Source organism: Amblyomma americanum, chromosome 11 (genome assembly GCF_052857255.1).
Source record: "Amblyomma americanum isolate KBUSLIRL-KWMA chromosome 11, ASM5285725v1, whole genome shotgun sequence".
Classification (NCBI taxonomy): Eukaryota; Metazoa; Arthropoda; class Arachnida; order Ixodida; family Ixodidae; genus Amblyomma; species Amblyomma americanum.
Genome location: NC_135507.1, coordinates 117526038 through 117550615, shown reverse-complemented (window position 1 = coordinate 117550615; position 24578 = coordinate 117526038). Strand labels below are relative to the sequence as shown.

The following is a 24578-nucleotide window of genomic DNA, read 5'->3' as shown; positions in this document are numbered from 1 at the left end:
GCCTCTGGTTTGAGAAGGCATCATGCAAGTGACTAGTGGGCCCCAGAGATGGGCATCTTCACGAGGGCGAACCCTCATGAGGGCGTCCTCACCCTCACCTCATGAGGATTTCCCTCGGTGAGGTGAAGGGTGAGGGAGGATGGGCGGATAAAAATACGTGAGGACAAGGGTGAGGGAGGAAAGACATCGTGAGTGAGGGTGAGGGAGGGAAAGACATGATGAGGTGAGAGTGAGGGAGGGCAGAATTCTCTGCTTGAGGGCGAGGGTGGTGGCCCGAACCTACTCCAGGCTAACGCTTTTGTCCGTGCTGCCCATTATGAATTCCCATTTTAAAGCGCTACTTCTTAGGGTGAAGGTTCCGGGGAAGACGTAGTTTCTGCATTCAGGAGGTACTCGAGGCTAACATGAAACGCTGGTGCAGCACACCTTTTCCGTCGCCGTGATGTACTACACCACCGAAAAAAGCGCTCTTCTAACTCGAAAACCTTTTTTTTTAAACTTATGTAAAGTATTCGGTGCAACACCCTGTACAAGCGATAACAACTGGCCACTGGCCGGGCCGTGCGAGTGGCTTCCAGTCCAATGCGAACCATGGTACCGCAGTCAACATTATCATTGTCAGCCCCAAGTCGGTCAGATGATCAGAGTGTAGAGTGAAATATGTAGAAATTATACCTAGTAAGGCTGTTGAATTCCCAAGTTCTAGGCCTTCTTTGCCGGAATGAAGCCCGATTTCAGATCAGTGAGGTTTCACAGAATTGGCTGCAGCGCAAAAAATGCTTGTGCGAAATTTCACTGTCAAATCAAAGCCCGTTGGTGGCGTTGGTGTGGAATTTTTTTATTCACGCTGTGAGTAGTTCAGTACACTCATATCTTCTTTCTATATTCTATTTTTTCTGGAACCTTCGGTATAGGAAAGTGGTGCCGCACTGTGGTGGGCAAAGGGTGTCACTGTAGTCTTACCATGAAAATAAAGCAGCACCTTAACCACCTTGGTCTGGATCATTGTTCGCTCCGCCTTGCATTGTACGATGCGCTAAAAAAGAAAAAGTTGTACTGCTTTCCGAATAACATCTGCATTTCTTGGTTTATTGCTGTCCCTGGTAAGACCTGTGACTGTGTAATTGTGCGCCTGATTTTATGAACCAGTTTTCTAGCAGGCATGGTAGGTAACCAACACTCACCGTTTGAGTAAGGTGTAGACGTGCAAGCAAAAAAATCATGAGTGGTTTTGCGTGGGGTTAACCATGAATTATCGTGTGTTAGCACCGTTCGTCCTGTTTTACATGGTTTGTCTTGACTATCTATGCTGTTGCTTGGTCTGAGCATGCTTACTTTGGTTGATATGTCATGTGATGTAAGTTTGCTTGTTATTGCATCATTTTAGACTTGTACTGCGGTAGAACTGGTCATTCTCTACATTCACAGATACCTGGGAGTCCTGATTTCGCTCCAGGCGCAGAGGTGCAGCGGTTAAGCTACGTGCCACTGCCGTGCGATGGCAGGTGCTGCCATCGGTGGGGCTTGCGAGACCCGTGTTGTTCCTAAGGAATCTCTCGCGACTAGTCATTAAATTGAACTGCCACGGTGGCCAGTTTGCTCACAATCCAATGTGCAGCTTGTGATGACGTCACAACATCACTTGGCCAAGGTGGCCCACGTGCTAGAAGAAGGCTTCGGACAGACAGACAACCATGTTTTGGCGGATTGGAAGAAATAGAGCAGTAAAATGGCAACCACAGGAGTCTTTCACTCCAGATTCGGGCAGTTAGTGACTACTATTATTAGCCCAAATGCTGCATTTTAGCGAGCCGTTTGATTTTTAAGTGGCCTCAATAATGTTTTACTTTAAGCGACCACAAAAGAGCCTCACTGCAGCAGAAAGCCGGCACCGCATTGAGGGAAGACACTAAAGAAATAAATTTTAAAGCTGGGGGACCGGGATCCAAACTCGTGGGGACGCTAAAAAATGAGCTCCGCTGGCCGCTACTTCAGACCACTGTGCTGTTACCACAGCTTTTTTTTTTTTCGTTGAGTATGACATTTATAAGATTGGAAATATATTCTAGTTACATGAACTAAATTATTTACAAAGCTTTTAGGATACGCCATGAAACACATCGCAAAAAGACACCTACAGGACAGTAGACGCGAGGTATAGGCTGAGCGCATCACTCCGGTTTTAAGTCGGTCGGTTCACACGCTTTCCTAACATTTTAACAATCAGTTGAGAGAAATCCTAACATCCTGCCTGTACGAGCTGCCAAGCTCTCGTACTGTGCTTGCAATGTCATCGTCTTCGTCACGTAGCCGCGTTCACGAGAGTTGTTGAAAGTGCCAGTCTCTCACGCTGTACTTTGAAAGCATGGTCTTCATCATCTTCCATCCATGCGCGTGGAAGCGTCATCAGATGAGCATGTAGCAAACTGCACGAAATGGCGGAAGATTAGAAGCAGTGAAATTCAGAAGACCCAGTGCAATCGCAGTGTCATCAGCTAATGGTAATTAAGCTACCTACAAAATTTCCTTAGTTCTGAGTCCACTCTGTGCTTAGCACTTATTGTGACTATCGTGGTAAACGCTACTGAATTGTTTTCTAAATACTCTTGGCGTACATTAGTTTTTGTGCACAGACACAACAACGCGCTGACGCCGTAGTGGAGGGCTCCGGATTAATTTTGACTGCTTGTGCTGTTGACAGTTTCACAGCATTGGACTTGTTTTGCATTTCGCCTCCATCGACATATGGTTGCCCCAGCCTGTATTCAACCCAGCTTCCTTGGGCAGTGGCCATGCTGAAGTAATTATTTGTGTATACACGTGACAGGAACTGGTGGTGACGAAAAAAAAAAAAATTGGGCCAGTCATCTTAAACAGCTTTTGCCCGTCCAAAAAAACAAAAAAAAATATTAAATAGACACCAAGTGCCACCTGCTACAGAAATAAAACTAAATACTTGTACACCTTTTTTTCTCATAGAGCCAACTGTCAAATTCAGGATTCGACAGATACGTAGGAAACCAATTATGTAACGCGCTCCATCCTGATTGGTATAGAGTGCCTGTACCTTCCATAGTGCTGCAAACAGCTTGTGAGACTGAGCATAGAGGTATGGGGGCCAGGTGGCAATTGTATCAACTTTGGCTATGTCGGGCAGGTTGTGATAACGGCACAAGGTCACATGAACTCTCTAGACCAGTCTGAGAATTTCATGACAGAGAGGCTGGTAAATTTTTTGAAGTGACAAGCTAAATGCTATAGCGTTAAAAGCAGCAGCAGGAGAGTGTGTAGCATGTTCCGCACTCTTGCAGCGCACACTATTGGTGGGGATTAGTTGGCGGCTGACTCTCTATGGGTGGGAACGATCTTGCCAGTAATTCACTGTACTGAAATGTCACCTGCTAAGGGTGGCAGGTGGAATTTGTGTGCGTCAATCAGTTTTGTGTGTCGTACTGTATGCTTGGTGTTTTGAGAACTTGTGAATTAGTAATCCTGTTGATGCCTTTCGGGTGAGGTGCATTCACACATTGTTTTGCTGGGGCAGCTTTGTGGAAGCACACATAATTAGCAAAGTGGCACCAACCACGGCTAGCTCCAATCTGATAAGAAACAGTCACTTTGCACATGACAATGAATTGTGTTGATCTTACCATGAGGTTGGAAATGACATCGTTATTAGATGTCCTGAGGAGAATTACTAAAAAGAAATGGGGAAAAGTGTTCTGTTTGCACATACTTGCAGAGTAATGATTGGCTGGGTGCTCGTTCTTTTGTTCTTTTTACATTGGAGGTGCGCATACAAAACATTCGGCAGCTAAAGCCGATTGTTTAGCATGACTAAGCGCAGAATATCATGCAGTAGTACTAGTTATGGTGGGCACTAAAGATCATTACGCACTAGAGGCATTTGACCTAAAGGCCTTTACCCAGAAGGCATTTATCATGAAGGCTTTACCCTAAAGGCCTTTGGGTAAAGACTTGGGTGAAGGCCTGCCAAGTGTATGCACTTGGCAGGTTGTTCACAGCTTGGTGGGCAAGTGGGCCGCCTGCCACAAAGCAGGCTTCAGGTACATACATATGTATGCCTGAAATCGGAAAATGCGCCTAGTAGTGCTACCACACTAAAAAAATAATTGAAGAGTATTCTGTCGAAATTCTGCAGTAGCTTCATTTACAGCATGGGCAAGGCGGGGCTGTTTTTTCGTGTGCAGCTTGCGCTTGCAGCCTTCTATGAGGACCCAGACGAGAGCATGGACCGGTCGAGCTCCCGGGAGGCGTCCCCCGATCCTCCCAAGAGCCCCAAGCACGTGACCATAGCGGGCACTGACAAGCCGCCCGTCCGCTCGTCTGGCAGGTGAGACTCAAAGAATGGATGAACGGATGTTAGGGGCGTCCCGTTTGAAGAGGGCCGAGTTTGGGTGCCACCACGCTCGCTATATTTTTTCCCTCTCTACTTGTCTAACCAATCTGTCAGACTGAAAGGTGCTACCTAGAAATTTTCCCCTTATTGAGTAAAAACTCTGTTGACATCTACACTGGCAGACATCTACACTGTGCCAGTTTTGAATCCTGGAGTGGTACGTTTTCAGCCAACACCATCCTCTGACCATTTCGTTCTTGTTCCGTTTAATGCCTACCACAGCGGATGGTGATGATTGTCTGTTGGCTGTCCCTTGTGTATTGGGTGGACACCATGACCACCCAATTGGGAGGGTGGCCCCACTCAAAAAAAAAGAAAAATGGTAAGAAAGTTAAATGAAAGATGAGAAACAGGCAGAGTGAGACCCCATGCACATGTGTGCACAACACATGTACAAAACACGCACCAGGTGGTGCTGCTTAACAACTTCAAGTTAAGCAACATCGCCTGGCTACAAACGATGTTTTTACGAGGTGCAATTGAAAGCGCTCTTTCTCATTGGTTGTCTGGTGCCATAAATTATAGCTGCATTTTTGAATGCATAAGGCAGCAGTTCAGACCCCTGTTCCTCAAAATAAGTTTTTGTAGGTTTTTTTTTACACCAATGGCCAGCACACAAATCATTTACCATTCTTCTTTGGTGTAGATTCTGTTGAGCCAAATCAGCATTTAGAAAGCTGTGAGGAAAGCCAGAAGACGAAACCAGGAAGAGTGAGGGGGGTATTGCTCATGGGCATTGACTTTCCTTCTTGGCCACAGTAGCAGACTGTCATTCCACTGTATTCAAGGGTTGCATATTGGGCTACACCACCACAGCATACTTCACTGATGTAGCCTGCATGTGAATACTCTGATGCTGCTGCTGCGCACACCTAAAAACTTAAATCTGATGGGCATTGCTAAAACCTTAAGGGTTCATGACATCACGAGCTACCGCCACTTTTTATGCTTATGATGAGGTGACTCACCTCATCGTCGGTATTTTGTTGCTCTCTAAATGGCTTTCCTTCTTGGCCACTGTAGCAGACTTAGTATCCTCCTCAAATGGTGTTTTTACATTTAAAACATAGACACCAGCAGCCGTTCTTTCATCCGCACTTTTATTGAACGAGAGTTTTCACACTAGATGGCAGAAGGCGTTCCTTGTGTGTTGAGGCTCACCTTTTTAGCATGAGATTTTCCCGTGCTTTCAAACAAGCCGCGCATCATTCACGCGCCTGTATAGCACGGAAGAGTGTTATTAGTCAGATGATGATGGTGGAAGCGATGAGGATGTCATCTTCTAGCTTTGTTCTTCAGGTGAAGATAGTAATCAAACGCTATGGTGTATGCGGTGCAAGAAGGCCGCGTACAGGGGTGCCGTGTTTTGAGAGCTGCCACACTCTTGGTAGTCTACTAGTTTGAGGGAATCAACAGACGAATAATGCATTTTGTTCACTGTTGTTCAAAAGCAGTGCTTTATTTCTGAAGTTCCAATAGTGGGCAATACTTAGTGGCTAATAAAACATTATTTTCTGCTGTAAAAAGTTCTCCTAGATATTCTTGTGTTTTCACCCATTTGATTCCCAAGACCGTGATTAGCCATCCTCGCTTTAAAATATTTGCTTTGATTACTCATCTACGAATGAAGCCATATGCTTGGCTGGTAATTTTTTAAGAGTAGTTTTGATGCCAGATAGCAATAGTTGCTCCCTAGTTTCGAATTTGTATTGCAAGAAAAAACTATTTTCTCGCTGCGTCTTTTGAACACGGCCATGGCATCACGGGAAGACTGGATTTCCACGACTGCCGACATTCTTGCACTTCTTTTTGGCAGCCAGGACAATGCAGACTGCAAATGCCTAAACCTTTAGATCACAGTGAAAGAAGTGAGTGCGACTTGGTCCCCCGAGGTGAGGATTATTATTCGGTCTGTGAGCCTTGCACTTCAGACGTTCCTTGAGCCCTGGTTTGAAAATCCAAGAGTGTGCAGGTAAATATTCGTCAATGCGATGTATCTGGTTGTTTACATCAGCTGTATATACCATAAGCGACTAAAAAAGAATGTGCTATACCGAGATAAATTTTTGACTCTTGGTTCACATTGGTTTCTAGCCCTTATACAAGAGCACAGGAAACCCTGGCTGTAGCTTCGTTCCAAATGAATCTAGAGGCTTGTCAATGGCTCTGTTTTGATCACCAACTACCTACCAATGATGGCATAGCAGAAAACACTATGAAAATATTTATTGTACAAAGCCCAGGAAAATGTAAAATCTATCAGGAGGGTGACGAGTGCCACTTCACAGTTCTCACACTTGACTGTTTCAACATTTTTCACATTGAAGAAAAATTTTTCTTGATCTAAATTTGTGATTGTCTTGGGAGCTGAATAAAATAACAAATTTCATGTGCCACCTTTTCAACGCAATTTATTGCTAATATTTTGCAGGAGCCCAGGCTGTGGTGTGCCATCGTGAACGACCCATAGATCCGCAGAAGTGAATGGTTGAAACATGTTATAAGGAATGGTTTAAGCTTATTATTGAAGCATTTCGCATCATAAAAAAAAAGCCATTTTTGATCCCCTGCCCTTTTCTTTAAATGAGGTCAAGCAGGTCTTGCGGAATCAGGGTGTAGATGAGATGTATGTGAAAATGCTGTAAGATGTCTGTAATGGCTTTCCAGCCACTATAGCCCTCTGTTAAGCCAACAATAGAATCCGATACGGAAGGGTGGCAGGCAGGGAGACACGATCTCGCCAATGCTACTATTCACCGCCTGTGCATAGGAGGTATTTAGAGGTCTAGATTAGGAACAGTTGGAGATAAGAGTTCATAGGGAATATCTCGGCAATCTGCGATTCGCTGATGACATTGCCTTGCTAAGTCACTCGGGAGATGAACTGAAAAGCGTGATCTATGAGTTAGACAGGCAGAGCAGGACGGTGGGTATAAAAATTGACATGCAGAAAACCAAAGTAATGTTTAACAGTCTGGCAAGGGAACAGCAGTTCTCAATTGGGGGCCAAGTGCTGGAAGTGGTAAGAGAATACGTCTAATTAGGGCAGGTAGTGGAAGCTGATCCGTATCATGAGAGGGAAATAACTAAAAGAGTAAGAATGGGTTGGAACACATTTAGCAGGTTCTTTCAGATCATGAATGGCAGTTTACCAATATCCCTCAAGAGAAAAGAATACAAAGACTGTATCTTACCAGTGCCCACCTGGGAGGCAGAAATGTGGAGGATAACAAAACATGTTCAACTTAAGTTGAGGACAACGCAGTGAGCTATGGAAAGAAAAATGAGAGGTTAAGACACAGGAAGAGGGCAGAGTGGGCAAGGGATCTAGCACGGGTTAATGACATCCTAGTTGAAATCAAGAGGAAGAAATGAGCTTGGGAAGGGCATGTAATGCGAAGGCAGGATAACTGATGGTCCTTAAGGATAACGGAGTGGATTCCAACAGAAGGCAAGCGTAGCAGGGGGCGACAGATAGTTGAGTGGGCGGATGATGGCCGTAGCTGGCACAGGATGGGGTTGCTTGAAGAGAGATGGTAGATGTTTCTGCCCTGCAGTGGGCAAGGTTTGGCTGGTGATGATGGGGATGGGGCAGCTCTACACCTGCCAGGCATTCATCATCGTCATTATCGACCTAACTATGCCCACTGTGGGACAAAGGCCTCTCTGATATCCCTCCAGTTGACCCTGCTCTATCTTGCTTAGCATTACTCACTGTTATGGGGGCACTTCTCACTTGTTGGTGTTTTAGGATCCGGGGATTTTCGGACCTCGCCAATGATGACAGTGCCAACGAGGATGAGGGCCAAGCGTTCTATGCAGGTGGCTCAGAGCGCAGGTGAGTGACTTGATCCTCTCCCATCACTTGGCTGCCATTCGAACGCACTGGTGTCCAGTTGTTGGCTGGGCAGGGCAGAGCTAGAGGAGAAAGCGTGACGTCCGGCATTCCACATGCGTTTATCTGAGGCATTCTCTTGTCTTTTAACCCTGCAGCAGTGTACAGAGGTGTTCTGTTGGCTTCTTCTACGTCTCCATCCTTGGGCCTTTGCCCTGCAGTGGGCGTAGTTAGGTTGGTGATGATGGTGATGGTGTTTGAAAGGAATCTTTGTTAATGAAGAATGAATTTGAAATTACTCTGTTACTTTTAATTTGTTCGACCATTAATTTGTTCGACCAAAGCTCGAGTATGCAATTATTTCATGGGATTCTCACACTAAGTCAAATGTCAGTCACCTTGAAAGAATGCAAAGAAAGGCAGTTAGGTTTATATTTAATAAATTCGCACAGACTCACTCTTCCTCTAAAATTATGGCAGACAATTGTACACCTACCCTTGAATCACGTCGAAAGCAGTTGAGACTTGAATTCCTTTCCCTGCTTCTTAACAACAAACTTCAAATGAATAAATCGCCTTATATAACGCCTGCATTAACGCGCCACACAAGACACCATCATCCTGACTCACTCACACCCTATTATGGTCGAACTGATACGTATAAATTTTCCTTTTTTCCTCGGACAATATCAGACCGGAACCATGGTTTACTGGCTACAGTGTGACTAGTAATTGTATAAATGTGTACTTGTCGGTTCCTGTTTTGTTCATTATTATTTGTATAAATTCTAATGCGCCTCTGCTTGGACCCACGGGTCTGCAGTATGTAATAAATAAAATAAAAAGTGTCAATCACGCAATATTTAGGGAACATGTCTATGAAGGCGAAATTCTAGAAGCCTGTGTACTGTGCGATGTCAGTGCACGTTAAGGAACCCCAGGTGGTCGAAATTTCCGGAGCCCTTCACTCGGCGTCTTTAATAGCCTGAGTCGCTTTGGGACGTTAAACCCCCATAAACCATAAGCCATTTAGGGAACATGTATTTTTGTGTGTTGATTTTAAATGTGTCATTTAATTTCATGTAAAACAAGTTTCGTGTGCCCTTATGCATTATTTTTGTGTAATTTTTTACAGAGGGCATATAAGAAATTTTTCTGCAAGGAACTTGTTTAAAGGGGTCGTGAAACGTTTCCTGAAAATTTTGAACGACGTGTATATTTCGAATTCTGACCCTTTGTTCTAATCTATACCCTGGTTTGTTTCGTCATCCGGGTTGACTGATTAGCTTTGGCAGGGGAAGGAAAACGCGAGCTACTTCCGTCCCGGCTAATTGGAGGGACCTCCGCTGAAGGCAGTAGCTCCGTACACCATCGGTTGTGAACGTAACCGAAGGAAGAATTGGCGCTAGTGTCTGTGGTAAAGAACAAGGTGTTAACTGCAAGAAGGCGCTGAAAGGAGAAAAGATGTCTCTCTCTCTTTCTATCCCGTCTGAATTTCTGACCCGCGTGGCCATAGCAACCGCCACGCATCCTTTGCACGTTTCGCGAACTCCGTCAGTCGCTTTATCTCAGGTGCTGTCACCTGCTGTGCAGTGCCAGTTGAAGACACTTTGGCGTCGTGTTCCTTTATCTGTTAGTGATGTTGGTGCAGTGGCAATTACGGTGCTGGCAATTACGGCAATTACGCCACGAAACGGGGCAGGCAGTTCGCCTGCCCCGTTTCGTGGCGCTCTCAAGCAAGCTAACCTTTCCCCGCATACGCACCTTCCAAGGTCGCCCTCCCGCCCCTCCTCGCAACTTTGCTCCCCTCTCACTCTTGCAAATCCGTGCGTGGCCTCCGCGATCAACCGCGCCGCCGGTGCCGATCGTAGAGGCTACGCTTCGGGAAGCAGGCCTTCCGTGGGAGCCAGGAGGTGGCTGCACTGAATGCCAGCCGTGACATGAATCCCCAATTACGAGTGCGAGAAGCTGAGGCCAAGCGTCAGCAGCGGCAGGAAAACCCCGAGTTCAGAGCACGTAAGGCCGAGGCCCGGCGCCAATAGCGGCAAGAAGATGCTGAACTGAAGGAGCGTGAAGCTGAAGTCAAGCGTCAGCAGCGGCAGGCAGACCCCGAGTTTAGAGCGCGTGAAGCCAAGGCCAGACGGCAACAATGGCAGGAAAACTCGGAGTTGAGGACGAGAGAGGCCGAAGCCAGACGACAGCAGCGGCAAGACTGTCCAGAAATTCGAGCCAGGGAAGCCGAGGCCAAGCGACTAAGGCAAAGAGCTGAGGCAGAACAACAAGCGCGGGAAAGGTTAGCCCAGCATGCGAGTGTGACAAACATGTTTCACAAACGCTTCACACAGAATCCATTTGGATACTCTTGCACTGTGTGCGTTCGGCTTTGGCACAAGAATGACCTAAAGCCTCTTCCAGAAGCGCATGCCACAGTGGATGCCGACTCATTTGGACGGATGTTGTGTGTCGCACTTGCAGGCAGACCATCCGGCAAAATCGCATTCCTAACTTCTCCACTACGAATGGCTATGCGTACCCACCAAAGCCGGCGCATTTACCAAATATTGATCTCTTGAGTGAGTGACTTGTGTCCCCCTTTATGCAGATGCGGAGGTTGCTATACAGTGACAGCGGCCAGTTTGCCATCAGAGGGCTGATTGTGAACGTGCCTATCAATGTCGACACAGTGGCCCAAATGGTGCCTCGAAATCTGTCGAAGAAGATCAAGCGTTGTGTGTTCACATAAAGCGCCGGATGATATACAAGAGTGTGTACATTCATGTCATGGTCAAGAAGGCTGAGTTGCTTCCGTGCCAAAGTAGAAGACTGGGCGAGTTGGTATGTACTCATACTGAAAAACAGCGCACACAATACAAGGACCAAGAAAACTCGTGTTGTCATTTCTTTTCTTCGTCCCTGTATTGTGTGCGCTGTTTTTCTGTATTGCTTCCTTGGCTTGTGTTCCTGGAGAAGTCTACGTTGTATCGCTACTATGGCATCCGAATCTGTCGAGAGAAGGCAAACAAATTGTGCGACAACCTGGCAGAGCCAAGCGACGAGAATGCCGAACGTATAGACGATTCCGTAGACCACCATAATCCAATGGAGACAGTGTTGGCCATGTCACTCAGTCAACAGACACTCGTCATCGATGACAGCAACGCTCTGGTTATGGCGCCAGGGGAAGGAATAACACCCGTCAGATTTGTGTATGACCAACATGCAGAGGAGCTGTCGTTTCCACAAATCTACCTCGCTGAGCATCGAAATATCAGCTCAGAAAGCAAGCCTAGTGTCTACACCATGACATCGAGCGAATGTCAGTGAACTGACCGTAGGGGTGCGACAGCTTACCACGTGCTCTACATGGCAGCCAAAGTGATGTGTACGCGAGTTGCATTGTCGGTAAACGTCTTCTTCAGGAAAACATCTGGCATGGCCGTTGTAACCAAGGCGCAGCTGGACGACCGAGAGTTTGTCGAGAACGCGGTGGATTATGACATGGCGTTCATGAACGGTGTGCCAAACACGGTGCAGTACTGGCACCGACGCAAGCAGGACATGTTCGCCGTGATCCGCCAGCTCGGTAAGCCAACTGCGTTCCTTACTCTGTCTGCCTCTGAAATACACTGGGACGGATTGATGAGGCTCCTACAACGTCTTCACATCGATCCAAACCATCTGCAAGTGCCATTCGAACAGCTCCACCTATGTGAGAAGTCCATGCTCGTGAGCTATGACCCGGTGGTGTGCTCTGTGTACTTAGATCACATAATGTGGGTGATAATGCAGATTCTGCAACACAAGACAGTTTCACCGTTCGCCCTCTATGTGGTCACGGAGTACTTCAAACGCATTGAGTTCCAACATCTGGGCAGTGCTCACGCTCATTCGTTGCTCTGGCTCGAGAATGCGCCCAACGAGGAGCTTGGCCCGCAAATGCCCGAAGCAGTCCATATGGCCGAACATTTAATCTCTCTGGACGCCGAAAGCCTTCATAGACCTCGCTGTCAGTCGCACCAGCACACACAGACGTGTTACAAGAACGGCAGAACGAAATGTCGGTTTAATGTGCCTTTCTGGTCGATGGAAGAAACTCGAGTGATCATCCCACTCCCGCCTGCCCATACTGAGGAAGAAAAGAAGTCTCACAAAAAGTTAAAGGCAAGGTACAACAAAATCGAGGACTCTCTTGAAACAAGTCTACGAATCGATCGAGGATATGCGCCGCCACAATAACGTCACAGATGCCGAAGAGTACATTGCAATCGTACATGCTGGCGTTTCCCCCCCCCCCGACTCTGATGTTGAAATGGAATTGTGATCAAGTTAACTTCAATTTTTTCAACTCGTGGATAGCGTCTGTACTGAACTCTAATATGGTCCTACAGATCGTCCTAGATGTGTACGCGTGTGCAGCATACGTGGTCGAGTATGTGAACAAGGCAAGCTGAGGTATGTCGAACCTGCACAGACCTCCGTGCAGTCGTGGACGAATCTCCACACTCGAGCGTAACCTACACCCAAGCCCTCCGACAACTCAGCGTGAAGATGCTGAAAGCAGTCGAGATCTTGGTACAGGAGGCGGCCTGGTATCTGCTCGGCCTTGGCATGTCGCACGCGAGTCGCGTCGTGGTCACAGTCACCTCGTGGCCGGAGGAGCAAGTTCGCATCCTCAAGAGTCGGGAGTTGGTGGATCGTGATGGGTTGGATGAAAGCAGCACGGACGTGTGGTGTAAGACGACCATACAGAAGTATGAGGACTGCGCAGAAGATAAGCTGCGCTCACGTATGCCAAACACCTGACGTCGTTCAACGACAACGGCCGACCGAGAGCACACCCTGCGGTTCTTCGCTACCACGCCTATTCATGTCCAACGGGCTCAACTTTATGCACGAGCACGTGCTTCTCTTCCACCCGTTTCGGCACGAGGTGTATATCCTAGACAAGAACAAGTTCGTCGAAATTTACGACCACTGTGTGTCGGAAATCCTGGCTGTCAAAGCTCGGTTCAGCAGTCCTCACATTGACCTTGCGGAAATGGAAGAGCTTTGTAAAAACATAATCAACGAAGAAGCTGCTGAGCGAGAGGCTTTCGACAGACAGAGAGAGGTGGGGCGCAGGATGACCGATCTACTCGTGAACATAAATGACGACTCCGACATCCTCGGTGAGGTTGGCGAAGGAACGGCCGTTCAACAGGCTTAGTGAGAGAGTGATCAAGCGGCTGCCACGAGATGTTCAGCCGTCCAGATGCGCACCGACATCATGCCCACCAACGTCTACTTGCATCGAGTGAGGATGATGAATGCGGGCCAATTTGAGATCGTGCGCGAAGTCATTCATCACCTGACCACGCTCGACTCTGAGCCCTTGCTAGTCTTCTTTACCGGAGCAGCCGATTGTGGCAAGACGTTCGTGCTACGCACCATCATGGATGTTTACAACCGCTTTTTCAGAAGTGGAAACCAGGATGTGAGCATCAACTATTTCGTTGCCTGTGCAACCACCGGCAAAGCAGCCATGGCAATCGGTGGGGTTGAGTGCATGCCGCCTTCAAACTCGTCGTATCTGGCAAGAATCCGGACAGGAGTCTCAGCTCGAGCGACGCTGATTCCTTCCGCTGCATCTTCAATGACGTGAAGTGTATCATAATCGATGAAATCAGTATAATGTTGACAGACACGCTCGTGCTGATTGATCGGAGACTTCGCACAATCTCCCTCAAGTACATGGAGACCTTTGGCAGATTCGATGTCATTCCATGCGGTGACTTGAGGCAGCTTCCCCCGGTCAGAGCAGCTGAGGTGTATAGGAGGTCTAAATTGCACTAGACTGTCTTTGATACGGAAAGTATGCCATGGCATAACCTCTCCTACTTCCAACTCGAAGATGTCGTGTGCCAGAGCAACGAGAGGTTTACTGCCATACTGACCAAGATCGGGGACGGGATAGGGCTCGCTCTGGACGAGGTGTCTCTCTTGGAAAGCCGCTTTGGGACCACCGAAGAAGCTGCCAACAAGTGCCCATCCGGAGTGCGCCTCTTCTACACAAACAAAGATGCTGACGCTTTTAACATCGCTGCCGCCGAGGCCTGTACCGAATACACGATACACTGCTTGGCTATAGACACCATTTGTGGGCACAGGTCCGATGAGGAGTACACGCATGCCAAAGCCACAGTCGCCACCATGTCCAAAGTTGAGATGGCCAACTTGGCCCCTTACATCCTGCTATGCCTTGAGAAGCCCTACATGGTCATACGGAACATCGACGTGTCGGACAACCGCGTCATTGGTAGTGTGGGGATCCTCCGGCATTTGCAACAACCTCTTGCGCGTATGGATAGAGTTTCCCACTAGTGTGGGTGCAGTGGCTCTGCTGAAGGGACGACGCTACCAAGCCAACGATCCTGACATTTGCGGTAGTTGGGTTCCCATCGAGCTCGTCACCATCGGGTGCCACTTGAAGGGAAATGGTCTGGGCCACATAACCGTCAGGCGCGAGGGATTCCCTGTGGTCCAGGCGAGCGCCATAACCGTTCACAAGTCTCAAGGTGGCACCTACGATGAGGTTGTGGTTGATTACTCAAAGTCGCACAATCAGAAGCTTGTGTACGTCGCTCTCAGCAGGGTTACCACCATCGACGGGTTGTACCTGACGAACAAGGACAACGCCCATCGGTTCCATCATTTCAAGGACAACCCGGATCGCGCTCTTGCCGACGAGTTCAGGAGACTCGGCAACCATCGTCTCCATCGTCTTTGAAGGAATCCACATTGACTTACACTACGATGAGTGAAAATGACAGTGTGGTGTGTGTTTATGTGTGTGCTGAGTGAGCGAGATACTCGGTGCTTGTGAACGCTAAAGGAACAGGGGAGCAAGAAACGTTGTAGTGTGCACAAAACAGTGCAGTAATGTAGAATGTAAGAAGCACTTGTTAGAACAAATAATTAGAAAAAAGTTGTGCTGTGTACTTGGTGTTGTATTATGAAAACTATGTCATTGTGTGACTCAAGAGCATGCCAAGCGAATGAGTGGGTGGTGCGAACGGGGTGCGATAATGCTATCACGTTCCACTCTTAAAGGTGAAGCTTAAGCATTCTCCAACTTTTTGTCACTCTTGTAGCAGTGCAAACGTTTCGTTGGCTTCGTTCAAATCTTTGGCCCTGGTTGTTATTCGGGATGGCAGACGGGAAAACCGTGCCCACTTCCATTGTATTCAGCGGTAGAGATGATGAAAGCGGCCTGGGCGGAGGTGACAGCCACTGGCATGCGGAACTGCTTCTGCAATGCCGGCTTCATCGACACAGTGTCTGCTGATGCCGAGCCTGATGCTTCGGAAGATGACCAACCCGGCAGCGATTTGTGGCAGCGCGCCGTCAACTCCAACATGGGGGGGTCATGACTCATGACATTGGTTGGAATGATTTCATTTGTGTCGATGACGACGCCGACACCGCGGAACCGTGCATGGACGAGGACATCATTTCTGAAGTGCGGGACGAGAGGGACGTGGAGGAATCAGATGAGGATGAAATTTCGGAGCCAGCACCCATAAGTGCGCCAGTAGCAATGGGCTACATAGAGAGCCTCAGATAACTTGTCTATGCTAAGGGCCTCAGTGAAGAGCACGCTTCTGCTTTAAATAAACTGGAAGCCTCTCTCATCAGATCTGCGCTGCAAAAACAGATATCCATCACGAACTTTTTCGCAAAGAAAAAAATTTTGTGTTTTGACAAGCAACTATCTTACTGCAACTATCCACTTACTGCGAACTTCGGGATATAACAAACGGACGCCACTCATGTTCGTTATAAGCGGGCTCGACTGTATTTCCTTTAGACTGAAAGTAATGGGAGGAATATATAGGCCAATAAACCCATGAAAATAGGTTCTTTGTTCTCAGTACATTGGCCCAGTGCTTTTTTTCGTCGTGATGTGTGTCCAGCAACCAATTTTAACATGCCACAATAGCAAACAAAGGGTGTACGAAAACCCAAGTAAAGCGTGGCGTGTGGCCGTGAGCAGGACGATACATCTGCCCACGTACCCTAGAGGGCCCAGTATTGGACCAGTCCATGCGTTAAGCAGGTGCCATGCGAACACCCCCTGCGAACACACGCTCATTTTGAAAGAACAGCACGAATAAGGACGGGAACGACAGTAAAGACGACACAACGAGCGCTTACTGTCAGCTAACTTCGTTTGACTTGAAATGCCATCTATATATGCATGACCATCTGGAAAAAATTTCTTGTAAGGAAAAGGAACAGAGTGTACAGTCACAGATAACAAACAAACAATCCACTGAGCCCTCAGCTTGGGTCCAGGAGTGCAAGCTCATTATCTGTAAGAACGAAGTTGAGCCCACATATAACGGCCCCACTTAAGACAAACTTTCGCTTATAACGAACGAGACCTGCGCGGCCATCAAAATATACATTGTTTCAGTGCCACAAAATCGCACGTCTAACGAACGTCATTAAGCCCTGCTGATCAGTTACAGCGAACGGACGGCGTAAACCTGGCACTGCGATGAGAGATAACCTGCCTACGACCCCTTTGTGCGCCCAGCGCGCGGTATGTTTTCGCGAGCCTCATCGCAGGCGAACTTCCCGCCCCGTTTCGTGCCGCTCTGAAGCGAGCTACCCTTTCCCCGCCGACGCGCCTTCCAAGATCGCCCTCCCGCCCCTCCTCGCAACTCCGCTCCCCTCTCATCTCTCTTGCAAATCCGTGCGTGGCCTCGGCGATCAACCGCACTGGTGCCAATCGCGGAGGTCATGCTCCGTGAAGCAGGCCTTCCGTGGGAGCCAAGAGGTGGCTGCACTGACGCTCACGGATGCCCCTCATTGGTCTCTCCGCTGGCGCTGTGCGCTGTGCGTTTGTAACTTTAGCCACGGCCGGACTCGAGTATTGGCGTCGGCGCGCGCTTTGTGCGGCCTGTGCACTGGGGGCGTTTGTTGTCTGCCTCCGCTGCGCAGTCGTGGCGCTACGACCCTACCGCTCCTCAGCCGCCAGACTGGCCGCTCTCATGCAAAATGCTGCGGCGCGTTGGCGCTTTCGCTTGCTGATCGCGTTTTTGCAGCGCTGCAAACTATTTTGAATCTATTCAGGCTAGTATATACTCAATTTGCAAGCCTGCACATGCCTTGCGCATTGATGTATTTGAGTTGCATATTGTTAATGACCAAAGGTGGTGTGAATTTGTACTGTATAGTAATATTCTGCCACATATCTCAACTATACTCCTTTTATGGTAGCAACAGCTCATGGTCACTATTCACTAAGTGTTTACACTACCTGTTCGACTACTAATTGAAGCTAGCTGGCAGAGTGAGATGCAACCATGAACACGGCTTAAACAAGAAAATTAGCTGTGTTATCATACAGTTATATTGGCTAAGAGACTTCAAGATGAAACAAATACGTCTTCCCAAGTGTAATAACTTTGCCTGCATTTGAGCAACCTTAGTTTAAAACTAACTGTTTATTTTGCTCTGCTTAAGTTTAACTCCTAGGTATGCACTCCTACTTAATTCCAACTTAAATTACTAATTAATCTACTGCCACCTGCTTTTAAGAACATCAAAAACAAACCTCAATAAATTATTTGTGTTACTTAAAAAGGCAATAACGCACGTAGCTGGAATCAGTTTCACAGCCCACACCGTTCTTTCTTCCTTCAATATAAAGTTATGTTAAGTTTAACTCCTAGGTATGCACTCCTACTTAATTCCAACTTAAATTACTAATTAATCTACTGCCACCTGCTTTTAAGAACATCAAAAACAAACCTCAATAAATTATTTGTGTTACTTAAAAAGGCAATAACGCACGTAGCTGGAATCAGTTTCACAGCCCACACCGTTCTTTCTTCCTTCAATATAAAGTTATGTTAACATTATGCACGAATATCCATGCCCAACATTCTCGAACAAAAATATTGAATATTGGAAAATGGTAAGGTACTAATTTATGGAAATATTGAAGGTAAGGAGATACTGAAGGTGCTGTTTAACAAATTTCGAGAACGTACGGAAATATAGACTGTTGTTGTACAGTCTCATTAGGATTTAGAAAAAAAACTAAACAATCAGTGTCGCGTTTAGGTAATCGCCGATTTAACCGAATAGGCTTGAAATGGACTGCAAACTGAATATACAAGGAGGAGAAAGAAAATTCAAGTTCGCTTAAATCCTTGGTGGCTTATAGGATACACCAACATACATTTTACGTGACAGTTTTACCTACGCCACATATGCAACTTGAATTGATTGTTTTCTACCGCATTCATCGTTAATATCTTCCGACGCCGCATACATTTTGAGAAAGATCGTACATGTGATTCAGCTGAGAGGGACCTAAAATTTCGGCATGATGAGTGTCCATCCACGAATTATCGCGTGCTTACATCCACTCCGCCATGAACCACCAGCTGCAGTACCCTTTCATTGAGAATGCGCGACAAGTGATAACCGTGTGAAATAAATTTACCGTAGTGCGAATCATGGGCTTAACCAATTTATCTCTGCAATATCTACACTGTACTAGCTTTCTTTTCTGTACTTGATTGTGACATCACTGAACTGACATCATGAGCCTATGGAACTCGCCCCCCTTAAGAAATTATTTACAGGCCGATCTGCTGCACCAGATACATTATGTAGCGAAATTAGTGTTTTGCTTAGGCATCCGTCGGTACTATTTGAAGGTATTCACGTTACATACTGTTTTGGAAACGTGATATACGTATATGATTCAATAAGAGCCCAGGATTTCCACTGATTTGAGTGAAAAACCACCTATATTCTTGCATGTGTACTTCCAGAGCTTGTTTACTTTGGCTCGAACCGTCATCTGTGGTTAGCTACTACTGAGTATGCGCGCCACGAGAACAAAATTGACCACAGTATATATTGTGCATTGACCCCCGCAATACCTGCCCTATAGTCGTTTTGATTCCTGAAATGGGAGGGTGACTTGTCGGTGTTTTTTTAACAGCCTGTGCTATTTGAACAATTATCCTCTGTAGTTCTATCTCCATAACGTACATGCCTGTGTTGTTCCTCTGCTTGTCTTTTTTTTTTTTCCGAGACGCCGATTGTCGTTAATCGGCGCTTGGAAGTGCGAAACCGGGCGCGCACCACCAGCCGCCACAGGCGCGAGTGGCCCGAGAACGGTTGGGTCACCGCTCCCCTAGCGGCGGCAGAGAGAACAACTCGCAAACACGAGCCCCCATTGTCCGCGTGCTCAGTGCGAAGGCCATACGAAAGAGCGCGCGCTCCCCTCGAGACCGGCTGTGCTTTAGCTTGGCTTGATTGGCTTGATTGCCGCCTGTGCATTTTGCACATCCACCCCATCATGCGCTTTTGTCACTCTTGTTGCGGTGCGGATGTTTTGTTCGCTTCGTTCAAATCTCGGGCCCTGGTTGTAATTCGGGATGGCGGACGGAAACACCGTGCCCATTTTCATTGTATTCAGCGGTAGAGATGATGAAAGCGGCCTGGGTGGAGGTGACGGCCACTGGCATGAGGAACTGCTTCCACAAGGCCGGCTTTGTCGACGCAGCGTCTGATGCCGAGCCTGATGCTTCGGAAGATAACCAGCCCGGCGATGATTTGCGGCAGCGCGTCATTGACTCCGACATGGGGGGTCATGACATTGGTTGAAATGATTTTATTTCTGTTGATGACAATGCCGACACCGGAACGTTGCATGGATGAGGGCATCATTTCTGAAGTGCAGGACGAGAGTGACGCGGAGGAATCAGATGAGGATGAAACTTCGGGGCCAGCACCCATAAGCGCGCCAGTAGCAATGATCTACATAGAGAGCCTCAGACAACTTGTCTATGCCAAGGGCCCCGACGATATCACGCTTCTGCTTAAAATAAACTGGAAACCTTCCTCATCAGATCTGCGCTAAAAAAACAGACGCCCATCGCAAACTTTTTCGCGAAGAAAACGTTTTTTTTTTTGACAAGCAACTGTCTTTAAAGCTGTGGTCCACTTACTACGAACTTCGAGATATAACAAACGAACGCTTCGTGACGCTCATGTTTGTTATAAGCGAGCTTGACTATATTGTGGCCTTGCTGATGCATATGCCTCGATTTTTTGTGATATGCTATGATTCCACAACCTCCCGCGTGGTCTTGTCCCTGGGTTCGTACAATACTGTTGCTATGTTGAATATGAGCGAAACACCCGCTGCATGTGAGACAGTGCTTGACAATGTGAGAATCTGGGCCTTTGTTTTCGACATTTGTGTTGTGCTCCCAAAGGCGCGTGTTCAGACATCGTCCGGTCAGCCCTGTGTACTTGGCTCCGCATGATAGATTGATCTGATATACTACGCCTTCATTGAACGCGACGAACTGCTTCTGATGGCGTATAGTACAACCCTTGCGTCCACCTCTGTTCGGTGATGCCAGCCTTTGGTGCACCGTTGTACAGATGCGGGCCAGTTTCAAGGGAGTGGATGGAAAAACGTCAATTTGATTGCGCTTCGCCACGTTGTTGAACCCATGTGAGAGGCGGTGTACATGAGGATTGACAGCGAACTTATCACCCTTATCACTGTTCTGTTGTTGGCTGGTGTGGGAATACCTGCTTCTTTTCCTTTAGCTAGCTCCCCCGTGATGCATGCCAGTAGTTGTTGCGGGTAGCCTGCTTCCTTTAATCTGGTCACCTGGGCTTCGAAGCTAATGTTCATCAGATGAAAGGACGATTTCTTCAGGACATTCTGTAGGCATGATTTATCTATGCAATTTTTAACTTTCTTCTTCTTGTTGTCTGGAGTGTTCTATATATTTTCTCGTTCCAAGTAATAAAACTTGTACTAGTCAGCGCCTGTCCTCATGTGTCTTTCCTTTTGTCCCTGTCAAAAGTCGCACTGTTTCTTTTTGAAAAGGAAGCGGACTTCTAGACAAATTGTGAGATGTTGAATCATTTCAGCTCCTTCCGACAAGCAGACATTTTCAACCTTGCATCGTTTGGCACATGATGGCCTTAGTTGCCTATTGCTGTAAAATCCAACAGAACACGACATAACACACATACTTGGGAAGGAAATGATGACATGGAACTGCGTCCACTGTCGGAATGCCAGGACGATGGGCTTCCATATTTGGCTTGGCTAGTGTTGAGTCATAAAGATTGGTGCATCTAAGTTACATGGCATCTCGCTGAGTGAAGACGACATTATGGTTTCGTTTGACGTGACATCGCTTTTTACTAGCGTACCAGTGGATTTAGCAGTAGCTACGTGTGAAAAAGCCCTGGAAGCTGACACTGGTCTCCCTGGCCGTACACCCTTCGATGTTCCGGAACTTTGCGAGCTGCTGAGATTTTGCCTTGGCAACACTTATTTTTCCTATGGCGGCAGTTTCTATCAGCAGACACAAGGCACGGCAATGGGGGCGTCAATATCAGTCACAATGGCCAACTTAGTAATGGAAGCCCTGGAAGAAAAAAAGTACTAGCCACCTTCAATCCTGCACCCAGAGTCTTCTACCGCTACGTAGACGACTGCTTCTGCATTTTGAAGAAACAAGACGTCTCGCGCTTCCTGGACAGCCTAAACATCCAGAATGCGCATATACAGTTCACCTTTGAACTTGAGAAAGACGGCTCTTTGCCATTCCTGGATGTACTGGTTCGCAGGTATGAGGGCGCTCTCACCTTCTCGGTCTATAGGAAGCCTATGCATACAGGTCGCTACCTCAATTTTATGTCTTGTCATCCGGCTGGCCACAAGACGTCGGTGGTATCGTTTTTAATAACACGTGCCGTACGCATATGCTCAGATGAAAATTCATTGCAAAACGAGCTGAGGACGATTCACTGAGAACTGACTAATAACGGTTACCCTAGTCGCTTTGTCTACAATATTCAAAAGCGGATCTTACAGCCGGAAACACAAAGCAACAAGACATTCCAGGCACGTGCTGCCATTCCTTATGTGCAGGGAATCAGCGAGGTACTATCGCGCGTGTTTTCAAAATATGACATGCGCATTGCCTACATCCCGACCAGCAAGCTCCGTAACCAGCTCGTGAACGTGAAAGATAAACTGCCGATTGAAGCATTTCCAGGTGTCATCTACCAGATTCCATGTGCTGATTGCCCCCAGGTTTACGTTGGCGAAACAGGAAAGTTCCTCAGAAGGCTTAACAACCACAAACGTGACGTAAGAAATAATAATCGCACGACGAACGCCATTGCCGAGCATGTGCAACTTGGCGGCTGATGGAATCTCTAATCATCCAATCGACACCAGCTACCATGAACCGGGTGCAAGGAACCATGCCACCCATCTACGCACGCTCTTTGCGCCACGTGTTACGTATATAAGTCGCGACAATTTCTTGTCCCGCTCAGTGATCAAGGAACCCATACGAGGTTCCGAAAATTCTTGAATTTCATGACATGGTCAGTGATCGCATTCCTTTTTCTTTAAAGATTGGTTCAAGTGTAGCAATGCGACTTTTCTCAAGGCAGACCTCAAAGAAAGGCTGTGCAAATTTTTGTATGAGCCTAATACAGTGGAGTCTGTGATAAAAACATGGTTGATATGAATTTCGGGATGATAAGAATTGGTGTAATTTATGAATTTGTGAAATTTCTGGTCAGAGTGCATTGTGTACAATGCTCAAAATTTCGGATGTTCCGAACACTCTCCTGTGCCACTACAGACGATACAAATGCGCAAGCTGTGACTGAACCTTGGAGTACTGTAGCCGTTGCCCGTGCATCACCGATGCTTCAATTGCTAGCCATGTGTTTTGCACTGTGAGCATGGGCACACGGCCTGCACATCTCTGAGTGCGTGATTGCCAGCCACGCTGTACGCACCGCAAGTAGCAAACTGCAGCCGAATCAGCCTTAAGCTGTTCTGTGGGAATCCATTTTCTATGTTTCTGCTGATGGATTTTGTTCATTCTATATGATACAAATTTTTTCACGACCCCGTGAGGTTCGTCTCATAGAGATTCTTCTTGTGCCAAACATTTGCCTAGGCTAAGTTTGTTAAAAAAATGTAAAACTCCCTATTTAAAGAACTTGGTCGGCACAGAGAGGCGAGAATTGTGCCTCTACTGTTTAGACCTAGCCATCTTATCTTGGAACTATCCTAGCCATGCCAAATACAAGACCACATCTTCCAGGCATTACCACACTCTGGATAAAGTACGTTGAAAGGAACCATGAGACAATATTTGCTGGGTTTATGGAAAGGACACGAGTGATTGGTATTTCATCACTTGTCACTCCACTACAGAAAGTTTTTACTAGCTTCAGTAAAGCTCATGATAGCGATTAAAAACGATGCTGCTCCTCTGTGCCAACATGCAAAATTAAATATAGAAAAGAAAACTGGTTGGACTGCAAATTCACTGCTCCACATCAGTGGTGCTTGGACGCCTAAGAATGCGTGATGAGGTGTCATCCTATTTGGTTTGGAGCAGCAGTTTTTCTAAAAATTATTCATAAATTGCAGGATTCATGCAGAGTTTATAAATTTGACTCTAATAGTACTCGCCAAGACCACACGTACAGATTTGTTGTGTTAGAATACAATCATTTCGGGGTCCCTTTAAAAGACTTGCAAAGATGGAGAGCCCAGGGTAGAAGAAATGTGATGTGCTAGACGACAGCTTACTCCCTTTAACTCCTTTCTGTTGAGAGTGTAGAGAACTTTCCGTTGAGAGTGTAGAGAACCCCCCTCCCGTCTACTTGCAGTGGGCAGCAGGTGCTTGGACCGGGCAAGAAGGCCGACAGCAAGGAGAACTTTGTCCTCGAGGTGTTCAAGGCGGCCAAGAGGTGAGCGCTTCCTCGCCTTTCTGCTGGCCAGGACGCTGTCTAGTTGGTTTGCAGGCATCGTGATGGGAATGCTTCGTCACTGCACTGGGCCTTTGTACTTTAAGGGCCCACTCCACCCCGTTTTGGTTCTTGGTCAGAATTGATTCTGTGGTTCTTTGTGGCACTTGTTTTAAAAGCGGACAGCTGGGCTAGTTGGTGATATTTAGATTCAAGGCACATGGTGACTAGCGCTAAAGACAAGGACAGAAGGAAGGAAGACGGACACCACGAACGCTAGTTTGTTTGTTTGCCAGCAGTAGACTCATTTATTGCTGAGAAAGCTGCAGTTAAAGAAGGCACATTCTTTCTCCCAGCACTCGATGATCGTCTACCTGAAGAAGGACTCCTGGATCACCATATGGCATCGAGTGGCGGTGATGCCCTCGGGGAATCCACGCGTAAAAAACTGCCGTGACATTGTGCCAGTTTCCTTGCGAGAACAGACAGTGACAGGGACAC

At 47.1% G+C, this 24578-nt stretch overlaps 1 protein-coding gene and 1 pseudogene across 5 annotated transcripts in view; both read left to right on the top strand.

The window, feature by feature from the left end:
* LOC144111063 (NSFL1 cofactor p47-like) overlaps window positions 1-24578 on the top strand; it is a 92251-nt gene that overhangs the window by 9555 nt on the left and 58118 nt on the right. For 3 of the 5 annotated variants that reach the window (XR_013309974.1, XM_077644187.1, XM_077644188.1), the window contains exons 2-4: window positions 4212-4354; window positions 8172-8258; window positions 24000-24080. Coding sequence is in view for 4 of the 5 variants with exons in the window: in XM_077644187.1 (XP_077500313.1) it covers window positions 4212-4354; window positions 8172-8258; window positions 24000-24080 (311 nt within the window). In the remaining variant the exon portion in view is untranslated. The remainder of the gene's footprint in view (window positions 1-4211; window positions 4355-8171; window positions 8259-23999; window positions 24081-24578) is intronic. The other 2 variants (XM_077644189.1, XM_077644190.1) reach the window with 1 other exon arrangement.
* Window positions 9128-10858, top strand: LOC144110861 (uncharacterized; annotated as a pseudogene).